This window comes from Pristiophorus japonicus, chromosome 10 (genome assembly GCF_044704955.1).
Source record: "Pristiophorus japonicus isolate sPriJap1 chromosome 10, sPriJap1.hap1, whole genome shotgun sequence".
NCBI lineage: Eukaryota > Metazoa > Chordata > Chondrichthyes > Pristiophoridae > Pristiophorus > Pristiophorus japonicus.
Window position 1 is genome coordinate 172,650,968 of NC_091986.1, and position 17,952 is coordinate 172,668,919.

General features: G+C 44.0%; 1 protein-coding gene across 4 annotated transcripts in view; it reads right to left on the bottom strand.

The window, feature by feature from the left end:
- LOC139275198 (NEDD4-binding protein 2-like) overlaps positions 1-17,952 on the bottom strand; it is a 114,319-nt gene that overhangs the window by 57,527 nt on the left and 38,840 nt on the right. For 2 of the 4 annotated variants that reach the window (XM_070892334.1, XM_070892332.1), the window contains exon 6: positions 2,739-2,888. The exons of the other annotated variants lie outside the window; for them this stretch is intronic. In XM_070892334.1, coding sequence (XP_070748435.1) covers positions 2,739-2,888 — 150 coding nt within the window. The remainder of the gene's footprint in view (positions 1-2,738; positions 2,889-17,952) is intronic. 4 annotated transcript variants of the gene reach the window in all.

Here is a 17,952-nt window from a genome sequence, read left to right on the forward strand (position 1 = left end):
GAACTGGTTGGCAGACAGGAAGCAGAGAGTCGGGATAAACGGGTCCTATTCAGAATGGCAGGCAGTGACTAGTGAAGTGCCGCAGGGCTCAGTGCTGGAACCCCCGCTCTTTACAATATACATTAATGATTTGCATGAAGGAATTGAGTGCAATATCTCGAAGTTTGCAGATGACACTAAACTGGGTGGCGGTGTGAGCTGTGAGGGGGATGCCAAGAGACTGCAGGGTGACTTGGACAGGTTAGGCGAGTGGGCAAATGCATGGCAGATGCAGTATAATGTGGATAAATGTGAGGTTATCCACTTTGGGGGCAAAAACACGTAGACAGAATATTATCTGAATGGTGGCAGATTAGGAAAAAGGAAGGTGCAACGAGTCCAGGGTGTCATGGTTCATCAGTCATTGAAAGTTGGCATACAGGTACAGCAGGCAGTGAAGGCAGCAAATGGTATGTTGGCCTTCATAGCTAGGGGATTTGAGTGTAGGAGCAGGGAAGTCTTAGTGCAGTTGTACAGGGCCTTGTTGAGGCATCACCTGGAATATTGTGTTCAGTTTTGGTCTCCTAACCTGAGGAAGGACGTTCTTGCTATTGAGGAAGTGCAGCGCAGGTTCACCAGACTGATTCCTGGGATGGCTGGACTGACATATGAGGAGAGACTGGATTGACTGGGCCTGTACTCACTGGTGTTTAGAAGGATGAGAGGGGAGCTCATAGAAACATACAAGATTCTGACGGGACGGGACAGGTTACATGGGGGTAGATTGTTCCTGATGTTGGGGAAGTCCAGAACCAGGGGACAGAGTCTTTGGATAAGGGGAAGGCCATTTAGGACTGAGATGAGGAAAAACTTCTTAACTCAGAGTTGTTAACTTGTGGAATTCCCTGCCGCAGAGAGGTGTTGATGCCAGTTAATTGGATATATTCAAGAGGGAGTTAGATATGGCCCTTACGGCTAAGGGGATCAAGGGGTATGGAGAGAAAGCAGGAAAGGGGCACTGAGGGAATGATCAGCCATGATCTTATCGAATAGTGGTCCAGGCTCGAAGGGCCGAATGGCCTCCTCCTGCACCTATTTTCTATGTTTCTATGAAACACGTTTTTCCAAAGTAATGTTGGTTGAAGGATAAATATTGGGCAGGACACCAGGAGAACTCCCCAGCTGTTCTTCAAATAGTGCCATGGGATCTTTTATATCTATTTGTGGGGCAGATGAGGCCTCGGTGTAATGTCTCACCCAAAAGACGGCACCTCCGGCAGCCTCGATTATGTGTTCAAGCCTCTGAAGTGGTGCTTGAACCCATTATCTTCTGACTCAGAGGCGAGAGTTCTACCACTGAGTCAAGGCTGACACCTTTCAACACAATTGTTCAGGAAAGCTGATTATACATCATCGATTAATTTAAATGATTTTGAATATATGCACTGCACTAGGAACATTATTATAAAAATATTTAGTCAGGTTCATGCTCCTTTAGAACTGTTAGTTCAGTGTTTTAACTGCAATACTGCCAAGTTTTATTAGAAGTTATAGGTTCTACCAATGTTATATTTTAAAAATTATACTTCAAACCTAGTTCATTAAGAAAAATTATATATATACGACATCCTTTGGGCAGGCCTCAACTTCATTTATTGCCACTTCTCCATAGCTTTAGTTCAATCTGTACAAATTTGTTACCTTAGTTAGCTGGCAGAAAAACTCATCTTTGAAAGAAAGAAATTTCTCCTCAATTACACTAGCTATGATTAAACAATTTAACAGCTCACCAAGCTAGGGAGGTAGCCTCTGCTGCAACATGTCCAACTATATTGGTATAATAGGATATTTCAAATGCTACATGACCTGATCACTTAATGCTCACAGCCTCTGTACACAGAAGTACAAATCAGAATCGTAGAATGGTTTCCTTCTGTGCTGTAACCATTCGGCTCGTTGAACCTGTGCCTGCAATTTGGCCATTCAATTAAAAAACATTAATTATCATACCCAATAACAAAACAATGATTTTCTCGATCTAAAAGACTTTTCAATTTACGAGAGTGAATCCCACAACTATTTCATGTAAATGTGGGACATCCACAAACATGAATATTCCAGCTTTTGAACTGAACAGCAAGAACTGTGCTTAACTTCTGGACAGCAGTCAGCAAGTTAAATAAACAGGCTATAGTTCTAACAAATAATTGTCAATGCACTAACTAACTTATTGACTGCTTTCTGAAGTGTCACTCAAACTAGAAGCAAGTTGGTGGGAAATCAACTATATATCTTATTACCAGGCTCTGCATTACAATTCACCTTTACATACTCACTTTCTATTAATATTTTAGATCATGTCACAAATTCATGTATAAAACTACAAACATTTTATGCTCAAAATAAAAATTAACTGGATAAAAAATTATTTTTCTGTCTAAATGTTTTATTTATATGCCCTTTGGCATGGTACTGACTCACAGAAAATAAATGCAGACTTTTAAAAAATAAAAATCTTGCAAAAACAGTTTATTACCTTTACCAGTGTAATCAGTATACTTTGAAGCGATTTAAAAAAGGCTGTCATTATAAGCCATTAAAACTTTGCTCTTCCAAAAATCCATGTTTTGCAAAAAACAGTGGTACAATTTGGCATAATATTGTACGGATTGAAATGACAACAGTTCATGAAGCATCACTCGTGCTATCTGTTATTCATAACACTGGTAGAAGAACTAGAATCAACAGGTCCTTCCCACCTCTGGCTGTAATGTGGTTGCAGATTTAGCAAAACTGTATTCGTGCGTAAAGGCTCCACTGAACTTAACACTATATCGGACGACATGGGATGTTCAAAACGCTCCATCATTTGAAGAATCTTCTCACGTGGAACTCTATGCTTATTCCTCCTAAAAGAGAATACAATTTATCACTAAACATTTAGCAAACAATAAGAAGCATTTAGAAAAGATTCAACTCCATTTGTAGCTATTGATGGGAGCGAAAGCAGTGATGAAGAATGCATTTGATTATTTTGTATTCCATACAAGTGCTATGTTGAAATCAAACTATGATCTGACATGCTTGGATGACTTCTTTATATTTTAAATTTTCTCACCTTATTTTGATCATCTGTACTATGCAGTACTCGAAGCTGAAAGAATGGGCAAGCAACGTATATCCCTAGAAATACAAGAGCAGTCTTGGTGACTAGCTCTCCAATTGTTTGCCTGTCTGTCTCTGTATCTCCCTTTCTCTAACTACTCTTCCTCTACCCAAGGTGCCTTATCGAAGATTGTAAGGAACCAAGCGAGGAATTAGATAACTGAAGGCAATGTTAAAGAAATATACTTTGAGGTTTTTGAAGCAGAGAAAAGGGTAGCAAAGCTCCACAATTTTGTTACCCACTGCAGCTCCATCTATTTCCCATCATTTCTCCATATCCCTTATTCCTAAGTTGCAGGAGACTTGGGCTCACACTATGTGAGCATCAAGGAAGGGAAATGGAATTTGTGTTTGAGGCACCAAGTTTCTAATGAGTGAAACAAGATGCCTTTTATCTTACTGATGTTAAGTTGTAGAAAGCACGACATGACTTGATGTCACAGTCAGTCCAACAGCACAGCAGCAATCATGGCAGTAAAAAGGTGAAATTGCACATCATCTGCACAAGCAAACTATCCCTGTGATTATGGATATAATCAAGTGCAGTTTGTAGATGGAGAAAGAAGGGACCAAGGATGAAGCCTTGGACAACTGTAAAGATGCTGTGCTGCAAGATGCCACTGGAAGAGATGTACTGATTAAGCTGGGACAGACAGGACTGGAACCATTAACTGCATGGGTAAGAAACTATAGAAAAAGTCTTGTCCAAATAGCACTGCATTACTGCCCATACTGTGGTTTGATTTCCCCCCCGGCTCCCACTGCAGACTAGTTATACCTGCAAGGGAGCCAAGAAACCCAGCAACAAGTGAGGCCAAAGAGTGGAATTGTAGCTATAATTTTATTTTTAAAAAGGCTTGGAGCAGCACAATAATTTTTTTAAGTTAACCAGACCACATTAAGGCCCCAAGTTTCTACATGCGGCAAAACAGGCGCCCCTCTGGCGCCTGAAAAAAACCGCGCTATTCGAGCGCTTTGCAGCTCGATGTCAGCTTGGCGCGGTGCCCAGGGGGCGGAGCCTACCACTCGCACCGATTTTGTAAGTAGGAGGGGGCGGGTACCATTTAAATTAGTTTTTTTCGTGCCGTCAACCCTGCGCGTGCGCGTTGGAGCGTTCGCGCACGCGCAGTGTGAAGGAAACATTGGCACTCGGCCACTTTTGTAATTCTTTGTAGCTGTTCAATTTTTAAATTTTTTTAATAAAACCACATTGCCCTTCCATGATCAGCACTGAGGCTTCTTGCAGCAGTGAGAAGGCTGCAGGAAGCCTCAGAAGTTGAGGCAGCCGTTTCCCGACGGGCCCGACCGACGGCAGGGGGGCCCTCCCCCCTCCCCTGCCATCGGGAATGGCTGCCTCAACTTCTGAGGCTTCCTGCAGCCTTCTCACTGCCTCCCCCCTGCTGCCGTCGGTCGGGCCTTCACTGCCTCCTCCCCCACCACCCGCCGTCGGGAACGGCTGCCTCCTCCCTCCGCTGCCGTCGGTCGGGCCCTCACTGCCTCCTCTCCCCCTGCCGCCGTCGGGAACGGCTGCCTCAACTTCTGAGGCTTCCTGCAGCCTTCTCCCTGCCTGAAGCACTTTCACACAGGTAGGAACATGGTTTATTTAATCTTTTCTTTGCTTATAAATTTTTATTCAGGTTGGAATTATTTGTATAATATTTGTATGTATAAATAAGGATTTATTGTCGAATTTAATGACTTCCCTTCGCCCCCCCGCCCCCCCCCACCTCGTTCCTAACGCCTAATTTGTAACCTGCGCCTGATTTTTTAATGTGTAGACAAGGTTTTTTCAGGTCTACAAAAATCTTCACTTGCTCCATTCTAAGTTAGTTTGGAGTACTTTTTCACTGTGGAAACTTTCAAATTAGGCGTCAGTGGCCGGACACGCCCCCTTTTGAAAAAAAAATTCTGTTCAAAAGTGAAACTGTTCTACATGACTAGAACTGCAGAAAACTTAAATGTGGAGAATTGCGATTTCTAAGATACTCCGTACTCCACCAGTTGCTCCTAAAAATCAGGAGCAAATCATGTGGAAACTTGGGGGCTAAGAGTTTTTTTCATTTTTAAAGTTAATAGAGCACATCAGAAAGACAAAGAGTGGAGACCAAGCATTTTACGTCCTTTTTGTTTTGAACAACCAAGAGCAGAGCCACAATGTGCACAAGAACCATTTTTAAATTAATGGGGTACATTGCAGAGCTGGAAACTGGAGCAAGCAGGGCCAGATGAAACAGCACTTAAAATTAGGCAGGTGAATAGTCATCAGACCACTTGATGAAAGAATAGAGAGCAAGGAGACATTTGTTAAAAATATGGGGAAACAGCCAGCAATGGATCCCAAGTGTGAAGAACTGAGCTACACTTAATTGAGTCTGGGAAGAGTGGCAAGTTGTGGAAGGAAGCAAATGGCTGGAACATAGAAGCATAGCAAAGTGGCCAGGAAGAGCTGGGAGTGAGTGGGAGCACAGCACTAGTACCCAAGTACCAATTTGAGCAGGCATTCTTGGGTCTGGTACAAAATTATATATTTTACAAAATACATCTATCTTTCCCTCAGCTGTTGTGCATCAAATAAACTAGGGCATTTCCTGTACGTAAACCTGGGATTATAATCCGGAAATAAAATACCATTATCAAAAAGCTTAATTGTTGTCATAAGCAAGTTTAAAAAAATAAGCACTTGATACAGGTAACAGTTTCCCTGGAAAAACTTCTCCCCCAGCTGGCCTGAAAATCATTTTGAAAGAGAAACTCAAATACTGTTACAGCCTGAGGAAAGACAGGTTTTGAGTTCTGGACAAAGATAAATCTTGTGGAAAGAATCATCGGTTTATATTTAGAATTTGAAAGAAAACAATAAGAACATAAGAATTTGGAACAGGAGTAGACCATTCAGTCCTTCGAGCCTATTCCGCTATTCAATGAGATCATGGCTGATCTTCTACCTCAACTCCACTTTCCTGCACTACCCCATATCCAAAAATCTATCTATCTCTGTCTTCAATAGACTCAACAACTGAGCCTCCCGAGCCCTCAGAGTAGAGATTTCCAGAGATTCACCATCCTCTGGGTGAAGAAGTTTCTTCTCATCTCAGTCCTAAATGGTCGACCCCTTATTCAGAGACCGTGACCCCCGGTTCTCGACTCCTCAGCCAGCAGAAACATCCTTCCTGAATCTACCCCATCAAGCCCTGTAAGAATTTTCTATGTTTCAATGAGATCACCTCACATTCTTCTAAACTCTGGAGAATAATATAATAACTTTTATTTATATAGTGCCTTTAACATAGTTAAATGTCCCAAGGTGCTTCACAACAGTGTGACAGATAAATTTGACACCGAGCCAAAGAAATTAAGGCAGATGATAAAAAGCTTGTTTGAAGAGGTAGGTTTGAACAAGCGTCTTAAAGGAGGACAGCGAGGTAGAGAGGCGTAGAGATTTAGGGAGGGAGTTCCAGAGATTCGGGCTCAGGCAGCTGAAGGTCCGCCGATGGTTGAGTAGTTATAATGAGGAATATTCAAGAGGCCAGAATTTGAGGAGCACAGACATCTTGTGGGATTGTGAGGCTGAAAAAGATTAGAGATAGGCAGGGGCAAGTCCATGCAGTGAATTGTAAACAAGGATGAGAATTTGGAAATCGAGGCGTTGTTTAACTGGGAGCCAATGTAGGTCAGAAAGCACAGGGGTGATGGCTGATCTTGACTTGGTGCGGGTTAGTACACGGGCTACTGAGTTTTGGATGACTTCAAGTTGATATAGCGTGGAATGTGGAAGGCCGGCCAGGAGTGAGGTGGAGTAGTCAAGTCTAAAGGTAGCAAAGGCAAGAATGAGGGTTTCAGCAGAAGAGCCGAGACAGGCAATGTTACAGAGGTGGAAAAAGACGATTTTAGTTATGCCGCGGATATGTGGTTGGAAACTCATTTCAGGGTCAAATAGGACACCTAGGTTGCGAACAGTCTTGTGCACCTTCAGATTGATGCTAGGGAGAGGGATGGAGTCAGTGGTTCGAGAACGGAGTTTGTGGCGGGGACCAAAGATAATGGCTTCGGTCTTCCCAATATTTACTTGGGAGAAAATTTCTGCTCATCCAGTACTGGATGTTGGACAAGCAATCTGACAATTTAGATACCAAGCAGAGATCGACAGAGTAGTGGAGAGGTAGAGCTGGGTGTCATCTGCGTACATGTGGAAATTGACTCCGTGTTTTCGAATGATAGTGCCAAGTAGCAGCAGATAGATGAGAAATAAGAGGGGACCAAGTACAGATCCTTGGGGGACACCAGAGGTAACGATGCGGGAGTGGGAAAAGAAGCCATTGCAGGAGATTTTCTGCCTACGATTAGATAGATAAGAATGGAACCAGGCGAGTGCATTCCCACCTAGCTGGACAATGGTTGAGAGGCGTTGGAGGAGGATGGAGTGGTCAACTGTGTCAAAGGCTGCAGTTAAGTCCAAAAGGAAGAGAAGGGATAGTTTACCTTTATCACAAACAATGTCATTTGTGACTTTGAAGAGAGCCGTTTCGGTACTGTGGCAGGGGTGAAAACCAGATTGAAGGGATTCAAACACTGAATTCATGGAAAGATGATCACAGATTTGGGAGGCAACAACACATTCAAGTACATTGGACAGGAAAGGGAGGTTGGAGATGGAGATGGGTCAAGGTTTTTTTTTTGAGAGGGGTGATGACAGCAGATTTGAAGGAGAGGGGAACTGTACCCTCGGACAGAGAACCATTAACAATGTTGGTTAACATCGGAGCCAGAAAAGGAAGTTGGGTGGTCAGCAGTTTAGTGGAAATAGGGTCAAGAGAGAAGGAAATGGGTCTCATGGATAAGATGTGTATGGAGAGATTAACAGGGGAGATCGAAGAGAAACTAGAAAAAAATACGAGTTTAGGGCTAGGGCAGGTGGGAGCATCAGATGAAGTTTGGTCCTGTGGACTAGGTGAAGAAGGGAACTCGCAAAGGCAGCTGATCGGATGGTCTCAATCTTTGATACAAAGAAGTCCATGAGCTTCTCACACTTGTTGTTGGAGGCGAGTGTGGTGGAGACAGGCGAGATGTGTTTTAAGGAGACGGTTCGCAGTAGAGAATAGTAGCCTGGGGTTATTTTTGCAATCCAGAATGATTCTGGAATAGCGAGCAGCTTTTGTAGAAAAGAGAAAGAACCAATAATGTTGTGTGTGTTCGAGCCAGATCTGGCGGTGATCTATGCCCTTTTGACTTGAGGGAGCGAAGATGAGAGCGCGAAGATGAAAGCTATACCAGGGGAACGGCAAGGGTGGGAGAGAGTAATTATTTTACTAGGGACTAGGGCATCAAAGGTGATAGTGAGGGTGTGATTGAGCAAATTGGTGGCTGAAGAAATGCCATTGTTAAGAGGGACAAAGGTTGGACAGTTGAGAGTTGATAAGTGCAGTTCTAATAGAATTTGGAGAGTTTTTTTTCCAGGGGTGGATGCAGAAGAATTTGGATTGGGGATGAGGAATGTGGGTTGATAGTGATACAAGGAAATGGTCAGAGATGGATTTATCTTTCATTAATACAATTGGAATAGTAAGGCCACAAGAGATGCCAAGGTCAAGAGGGTGGCTGTGAATATGAGTTGAGGAATTTACATGGAGGGAGAGGTTAAGGGAGTACAGGAGGATAGTGAATTCAGAGGAGAGAGAACAAGATGAGTTTAGATGGAGGTTGAAATCAGAGGATGAAAAGTTGCTCGGTGCAAAGGCGGAGAAAGGAAAGCAGTGAGGAAAAATCAGTGAAAGTTTTCATCATGTTTGGGTGGGCGGTAGAGAACGAGAATTTTGAATGAGGTGTGGAATACGGCGAGATGTTCAAAAGATGAGAAAGTGCCGGAGGAGGAAAGGAACCGACCAAGGTATGATTTAGTGACGAGAGCTATGGTGGTCTGGGCAGGGCAAGTGGTAGAAGGTATAGCTGGGAGGGGAGGCTTCGATTAAAGGAAGTGTGTCATTATCCTTCAGCCAAGTTTCCATTATGTCAATGCATTAATCCATGATAAGGTCATGGACAGCAAGGGCCTTGTTTGAAAGTGAATGGACAATTTGCAAGGAGATCGAGAGAACATCCGTGATGGCTGATCAACGACCAGAATACACACGGTCATTGGTTGGAGTAATGAGTTGCATGGAGAGGAGATTTGCAAGGTTAGTCATCCCAGGACAAGCTGGGCGGTAAAGTTGGAGAGAGATTAGAATGGGAAGTTGGGGTTGCTGCTTCTGAGGAGACAGCGATGAGTGCCACGATGGGCCCTTCGGAGAATGCCAACAGAGGCACAGAGGGAAGCTGCAGGCTTGACTAAAAGGGAGTCAAGCCTGGTGCGGCAGCAGAAGAGTAGGAAGGTTGAAGAGTAATAAATTCTATGTGTAAGGATTTTGAAGGGCAGAGTATATGAGAGGGGATAGTTGAGAGGTAGCATGTCAACATTAGATATTGACCAGGGAGGGAAAGAGAGAACAAGAAACAGGAGAAGGAAGTGTAAAAAGTCAATGGTTTGGGTCTGATAATAGGCCTCGTCTACTCAATCTCTCCTCATAGGACAATCCCCCCCCCCCCATCCCAGGAATCAATCTGGTGAACCTTCGTTGCACTACCTCAATAGCCTTCCTTAGGGAAGCAGACCACAACTGTCACAATAATCCAGGTGTGATCTCACCACGGCCCTATATAATTGCAGTAAAATGTCTTTACTCTTATACAGTTGTAACTCTCCAGTCCAGCACCCTTGGGACCTGACCGGTGCCAAAACAGAGAATTTCCCAAACCACAGGAGGTCTCGCTTACCGGTACCGGTGGACAGCGCCCAGGCTCTTTTATATGCGAGTGCGTGCTGTGGATGGCTCCCTCAACAACCACACACGCACTCACTGACAGACGCTCCCAGCCGATCGCCGAACACACTGTCTGATCAGCCATTGCAGCCGATCAAAACTTTAAAAAGAAACGCTCCTCTCCCACAGGCCGAACTAATGCCAAACCACAGATATTTCCGGATGAGTGTGTTCCGGACTAGAGAGGTACTCCTAGACTCAAATCCTCTTGTAATAAAGGCCAACATACGATTTGCTTTCTTAATTGCTTGCTGTACCTGCATGTTATCTTTCAGTGATTCATGTACAAGGACACCCAGTTCCCTCTGAACACCAATACTTACCAATCTCTGACCATTTAAAAAAATATATACTGCTTTTCTATTTTCCAACCAAAGTGGATAACTTCACTTTTCTCCACATTATATTCCATTTGCCCACTCACTTCGACTCTTGCAGTCTCTTTGCAATCTCCTCACAACTTACAAAGCTAGGTGGGAAAGAATCAGCAGCAAACTTGGATAAATTACATTTGGTCCCCTCATCCAAATCAGTGATACAGATTGTGAATAGCTGGGGCCCAAGCATCGATCCTTGCGGCACCCCACCAGTTACAGCCTGCCAACCTGAAAATGACACGTTTACTCCTACTCTCCATTTTCTGTCTGTTAACCAATCCTCAATCCGTGCTCGTATATTACACAAAATGCATGAGCCGTAATTTTGTTAAATAACCTCTTATGTGGCACCTTATTGAATGCCTTCTGAAAATCCCAAATACACCACACATCCACTGGTTTCCCCCCCCCCATCCCTGCCCCCTAGCGGTTCTGCTAGTTACAACCTAAAAAAAACTAACAGATTTGTCAAACATGATTTCCCTTTCATAAATCCGTGCTGACTCTGCCTAATCCTATTACTCTTTTCCAAGTGCCCTGTTACCACATCCCTAATAATAGATTCTAGCATTTTCTCTATGACTGATGTCAGGCTAACTGGTCTGTAGTTCGCCATTTTCTCTCTTGCTCCTTTCTTTAATAGCAGGATTACATTAGCTACCTTCCAATCTGTGGGAACCGTTCTAGAATCTATGAATTTGAGAAGATGACAACCAATGCATCCACTATCTCTATAGCCACCTCCTTCAAAAACCTAGAATGTAGGATTCAAGTCAGGGGGATTTATCAGCTTTTAGTCCCATTAGTTTCTCCAGTATTACTTTTCCTTACGAACACCAATTTCTTTCAGTTCCTCATTCTCGCTGGACCCGATACTCCATTATTTCCAGGAGGTTTTTCATGTCTTCTTCCATGAAGACAGATACAAGTATTTGTTTAATTTCTCTGCCATTTCCTTATTCCCCATTATAATTTCTCCTGTCTCAGCCTGTAGAGGACCCACATTTACTTTTGCTAATCTTATCCTTTTTACAATACCTATAGAAGCTTTTGCAGTCTGTTTTTAATGTCTCTCGCTCGTTTACTCTCATTCTATTATCAATTTCTTGGTCCTCCTTTGCTGAATTCTAAAATCCTACCAATCCTCCAGCTTACTGCTCTTTTTGGCAACATTATAAGCCTCTTCCTTTGATCTAATACCATCTTTAACTTCTCTTGTTAGCCACAGTTGAATCACTTCTTGTGGGATTTTTGTGCCTTAAAGGAATGTATGTTTGTTGTAAATTATGTACTAATTCTTTAAATGCTAGCCATTGCTTGTCGACAGTCATACCTTTTAGTGTTGTTTCCCAATCTATCTTAGCCAACTCTCCCCTCAAACCAACGTAGTTTCCTTTGTTTCGATTGATGACCCTAATTTCAGATTTAACTAAATCACTTTCAAAGGGCCCCTTTGCTTCGTTATTAATAAACCTTTTCATTGCACAATAATAGATCTAAAATAGCCTGTTCTCTCGTTGTTACCTCAACATACTGATCTCGAAAACCATTTTGTATGCATTCCATGAATTCGCCCTCCACACTATTACTGCAAACTTGGTTTGCCCTATCTAGATGCAGATTTAAGTCCCCCATGATTATTATATTACTTTTGTTGTCATGACATGACCTTCACTGTGCGGCAAATCCAAGAGAAATGCAAGGAACAGCACAACCCTTGTACATGGCTTTCTTTGACCTCACAAAGGCCTTCGGCACAGTCAACCGTGAGGGACTATCGAGCATCCTCCTCTGACTCAGCTGCCCTCATAAGTTTGTCACCATCCTCCACCTGCTTCACAATGACACGCCAGCTGACGGATCCACCACAGACCCAATTCACGTTCAGACCGGAATCAAGCAAGGCTGTCTCATTGCACCAAAGCTATTCTCGATCTATCTTGCTGTCATGTTCCATCTCACCCTCAGCAAGCTCCCCGCTGGAGTGGAACTAAATTACAGGATAAACGGGAATCTGTTCAAACTCCGCCGCTTCCAGGCCAGATCCAAGGTCGTCCCACCCTCTGTCATTGAATTACAATACACAGACGACGCTTGCATCTGCGCACTCTCCGTGGCCGAACTCCAAGCCATCGTTAACACCTTCACCGAGGCGTCCAAGAGCATGGGCCTTACACTAAACATCGAAGACAAAGGTCCTCTACCAACGTGCCCCCGCCACACAGAATTGCCCCGGTTATCAAAATCCACGACGAGGTCTTGGACAATGTGGACCATTTTCCGTACTTTGGGAGCCTACCATTAACAAGGGCAAACATCTACGACGAGGTCCAACATCACCTCCAGTATGCCAGTGCAGCCTTCGGTCGCCTGAGGAAGAGAGACCAGGACCTCAAACCCGGCACCAAGCTCATGGTCATAGAAACATAGAAAATAGGTGCAGGAGTAGGCCATTCGGCCCTTCTAGCCTGCACCGCCATTCAATGAGTTCATGGCTGAACATGCAACTTCAGTACCCCATTCCTGCTTTCTCACCATACCCCTTGATTCCCCTAGTAGAGCTGTAGTGATACCCGCCTTACTATATGGCTCAGAGACATGGACTACGTACAGCAGGAACCTCAAAACACTGAAGTACCACCAATGCTGCCTCCGCAAGATCCTGCAAATATATTGGTAGGATAGGTGCACCGTCAGTGTTGTTACGCAGGCCAACATCCCCAATATCAAAGCACTGACCACGCTCAACCAGCCCCGTTGGATGGGCCACATCGTCCGCATGGCTGACACGAGATACACAAAACAAGCACTCGGCTCGGAGCTTCGACATGGCAAACGAGCCCCAGGTGGGCAGAGGAAACGCTTCAAAGACACCCTCAAAGCTTCCTTTGAAAGTGCAACATCCCCACCGACACTTGGGAATATCTGGCCCAAAGGCTGCTCAAAGTGGAGGAAAAGCATCCGAGAAGGTGCCGAACAGAGTCTCTTCGCTGAGAGCAAGCTGAAGCCAAGCGTAGACAGCAGGAGCGCGCAGCAACCCAGGCTCCCACCCACCCGTTCCTTCAACCATCATCTGCTCCACCTGTGACAGAGACTGTAGGTCCCGCACTTTTAGTATGGAAGGTCATCCGAGACTCCGTGGGACTGCCCAAGAAGATGCACCTTGGTTACATGCACCTCTAATTTCCTGATTTATACTGTGCCCTACATTACCACTACTGTTTGGGGGCCCAAAATAGAACTTCCACCAATGTTTTCTGCCCCTTGCTGTTTCTCAGCTCCACCCAAACTGATTCTACTCATTAATTTTCTGAGTCAAGCTCTTTTCTCTCTACGATCTTTATCCCATCCTTTATCAGGGCTACCCCTCCTGCTTTTCCATTTTGTCTATTTCTTCTAAAAGTTAAGTGTCCTGGAATATTGAGTTCCCAACCCTGGTCACTTTGCAACCATGTCTCTCATGGCTATCAGATCAAACCAATTCATTTCTATCTCCGCAATCAATTAATCTATTTTGTTGTGAATGTTTCGCGCATTCAGATGTAGTGCCTTTAGATTTTTCCTATTTTTCCCTGATGTCACTTTAGTTAGTAATGCCCTATTACCTTTGTTACTCGCTCTGTCCCTTCCTGGCCCACTCTGCTTAGTTTTATCCAAAACTCTACTCTCGAGCCTTGACATTTCTCTTGCTGCTTTTAAATTTACTCTTTCTTGAATCCTCCCACCCTGCTTCATTAGTTTAAAGCCCTGTCTATTGCCCTAGTTATTCGATTTGCCAGGACAATGGTTCTAGCCCAGTTCAAGTGGAGCACGTCCCAATGGAACAGCTCCTTCTTTCCCCAGTACTGGTGCCAGTGTCCCATGATACAAAACCCCTGCCTCCCACGCCACTCTTTCAGCCACACATTTAACTTTCTAATCTATCTTAACTTTCTTATCCCTATACCAATTGGTGCATGGCTCAAGTAACAATCTAGAGGTATACCTTTGAGGTTCTGCTTTTGAATTTGGACCCCAATTCCTCAAACTCTTTAAGCAGAACCTTATTCCTAGTTCTACCTATGTCGTTGGTTCCTAGGTGGACCACGTTAACTGGATCCTCCCTTTGCCACTCCAAGTTCTTCTCCAGCTATGAGGAAATGTCTTTAACCCTGGCACCGGGCAGGCAACACAACCATCGAAACTCTCGGTCACTGCTGCAGAGAACAGTATCAATCCCTCTGACTATACTGTCCCCAACCACAACTACATTCCCCTTCACTCCCCACCTCCCTCCCCTCCCCCACTTGAATGGCCTCCTGCAGCATGGTCCGCCTGCTCATCCATCTGGCAGGCGTTTCCCTCATCCACACAGGCAGCAAAAATCGCACACCTCTTGGATAAGGGCAAAGGCTGAGGCTCCTCCAGTACTGCACCTGGGGTCCCCTTACCTGCCTGAGTTACAGTCACATCCTCTTGCCCCTGACCACTACCTAATCTAAGGGATGCGACTGCCTCCTGGATCAAAGTGTCCAGATAATTCTCCCCCTCCCCGATGCCCCGCAATGTCTGCACCTCAGACTCCAGCTCAAGAACTCTGAGCTGAAGTCCCTCAAGATGCAGGCACTTATTGCAAACATGGTTGTCCGGGATCACAATGCTCTCCCCACAAACTCCCACATGTTGCAGTTGTGACACCACCTGCACTGCCATCCCTATATTACTTTGTTCTATTTAACTAAATGTAATTACATTTGCATTTCAGGCCCCAAGTTTCCACATGATTTGCTCCTGATTTTTAGGAGCAACTGGTGTAGAATGGAGTATCTTAGAAATCGGAATTTTCCACATTTAGTTTGCTCCAGTTCTAGTCAGGTAGAACAGTTTCACTTTGGAACAGAATTTTTTTCCAAAAGGGGGCATGTCCGGCCACTTACGCCTGATTTCAAAGTTTCGTGAGTGAAAACTTACTCCAAACTAACTTAGAATGGAGTAAGTGAAGATTTTTGTACGCTCGAAAAAACCTTGTCTACACTTTAGAAAATCAGGCTTAGGTTACAAATTAGGCGTAGGGAACGAGGTGGGGGAGAAGGGAAGTCATTAAATTCTACAATCAATCCTTAGTTATACTTATACAAATATTATACAAATAAATCCAACCTGAATAAAAATGTATAAGCAAAGAAAAGATTAAATAAACCATGTTCCTACCTGTGTGAAAGTGCTTCAGGCAGGCCTTTCATGTTGGAGACAGGCAGCGGTGTGGCGTCAGTGTCTCGACGGCAGCGGCAGCAAGCTTCGAGCTGAGCTGCAGTGCTTGAGGCAGGCCTTCATTCTCTTCGTGGCTGGCCGCGAAGAAGCAGCACCGGACGGACCCGAGGCCATTCGGCCATGAGATATCAGCGCGTCAGTGGCTGGCCGGCAGCCGAAGAATCAGCAGCGGACCGATGTGAGGCCATTCGGCCATGAGATAGCAGCGGCGTCAGTGGCTGGCCGGCAGCCGAAGATATAGCAGCAGCCTTCGAGCGGTGAGGGGGACTGAGGCCATTTGGACAGGGAGGCAGCCACATCGACAGTTTTATATTTAAATTTGCAGAATGGGTGCTGCATTGTCAACACCACGTATTATTGCAAAGTTGAATTGGCACTCTTATTTCTCCAAACACACAGTCCTTAATTTGCATGCACCAATGCAGCACCGGTTCTGCAAGTTTAGCAGTGAAAAGCTGAACTCACTGATTTCAGCAGGTGATTTATTCAGCAGTGCTGCTAAAAGCACTCCCTCACACACAGAAATATCAAAAAAAATTAAATTACAATCCTTTGCAGCGGTCCAAGAAACAAATCTTCACTTTTTCTGCAGTATTTTTAAAAATGGCCGCGTGTCAATGTTTGTGTGAGACTGCGCGTGCCGCACGCTCCAACGCGCACGCGCAGGGTTGCCGGCACCACGAAGGCTAATTTAAATTGTACCCGCCCCCTGCTGCTTAGAAAATCGGCGCGAGTGTTAGGCTCCGCCCCCTGCTGTAAAGAGCGCGCCGTGCCAAGCAGACATCAAGCTCCAAGGAGCTCGAGAATATTGGATTTTTTTTTAGCCGCAGTTTTCGGCGCAAAAAACAGGCGCCCAGCTCGGAGGTGCGCCGTTTTCGCCGCGGCATGAAACTTGGGGCCGAAGCAACTTCATTTACAGTTTAATTCCTTGACTTCTTAATTGATCTGTATTAAGTAATGGGTAATAAAATTAAATATCTACCTATAACACAAAGCACTACAAATAGTGTGGGCAAGAAGCTGCAACTTGTTTCTCTCATCTCCAAATTCCCACTCTTTCCAAGTTCCCAAATAAACCACAAAGTCCACTCCGTGCAGACCACAGTACAGTAAAGTTGTTATTTTTAAATAACTGGGAAAAAAAATACTTTCATAACTTGAAGAATAACATTTGCAATTAATTGCACAGAAAATCCTGATCATGCCAGGAAATTCTCCCATGCAAACATGCCAACAGTAACATCCTAATTGCAGGGATTAGTCCAAATGGTAAGTCCCTTCGGTTGATAGGAATAGCTTTGGCAAGAAAATCAATTTCAAGCCTCGGCTTCAGAGAGAGAGATTAGGTAAAAGAGGCTGTCAGGAGGCAATGAAAGGGCTGTCAGGAAGAAATGGAAGTGTTGTGGACTAATGGGCTATGAACTCAAGCTGGGAGGCAGTGAATTGCCTGCGACTTGCTGTCAGATGTTGGTGAGTTCGGGTTAAGCTGTTTAGAAGGGGAGTGCTAGCGTGCATTGTGAAAGATTTTGGAAAGAAGTTTGTAACAATGAAGCATCTGTTTTTTCCAATAAGTTTTCCCCTTGCCGAGCACAGCTGTATAAATCTTTATGTAATAATGTGATTTCCCCCCACCCCGCCTCCGCATTCTTAATATAGAAAATATAAATATATGCGCTGCAATGCTCTCTTTTTGTCTGTGTGTCCCTCTCTCTCTCAGCAGTCTCTGAAGGTAAAAATAAAGCACTGAAAAATCCAATGAAATATTTCCCCAAGTTCTAAAATTAATGCTCCAATTCACATCAAACTGATCATTACTAACCAACACGCTGAGATGGTGCTCTGTAACAAAACTTAAATGTTAATGATCATCGGTATTGAATTCTCAGTATAAACAAAATAAAGCTGCAATCATTTCCCTCCATCTGCTCCTGAAAAATCTCTCTCCGTGCAATACAAAAAAATACAAAGGTTTTTCAGTTGAAAACCTAAAATTGAAAGGTCAAGTACTGTTACAACTCATGGGAAGACATGCTTCAAGTTGCACTGATAATCACATGAATGCACGTCAATTCTCCACAATGCACCTGCTGGGAATTACAGGCCTTGTGTAGATGTTATCTTTTTTCATTTGACACAATGACAACTCCACGAAAATCAACTGCGGCTGAAGCCAAGAAGTTTAAAAGAAAAATGTAAATGAAGATACCCTACAAAAGAAAGAATGATGTTATAATGGGAAGTTTATTCACATCATTGAGAAATATGTAATTTTTAATTCCTTTAGGTAGCAAACCTTATTTTTGATATTAGAATGATAAGTTACT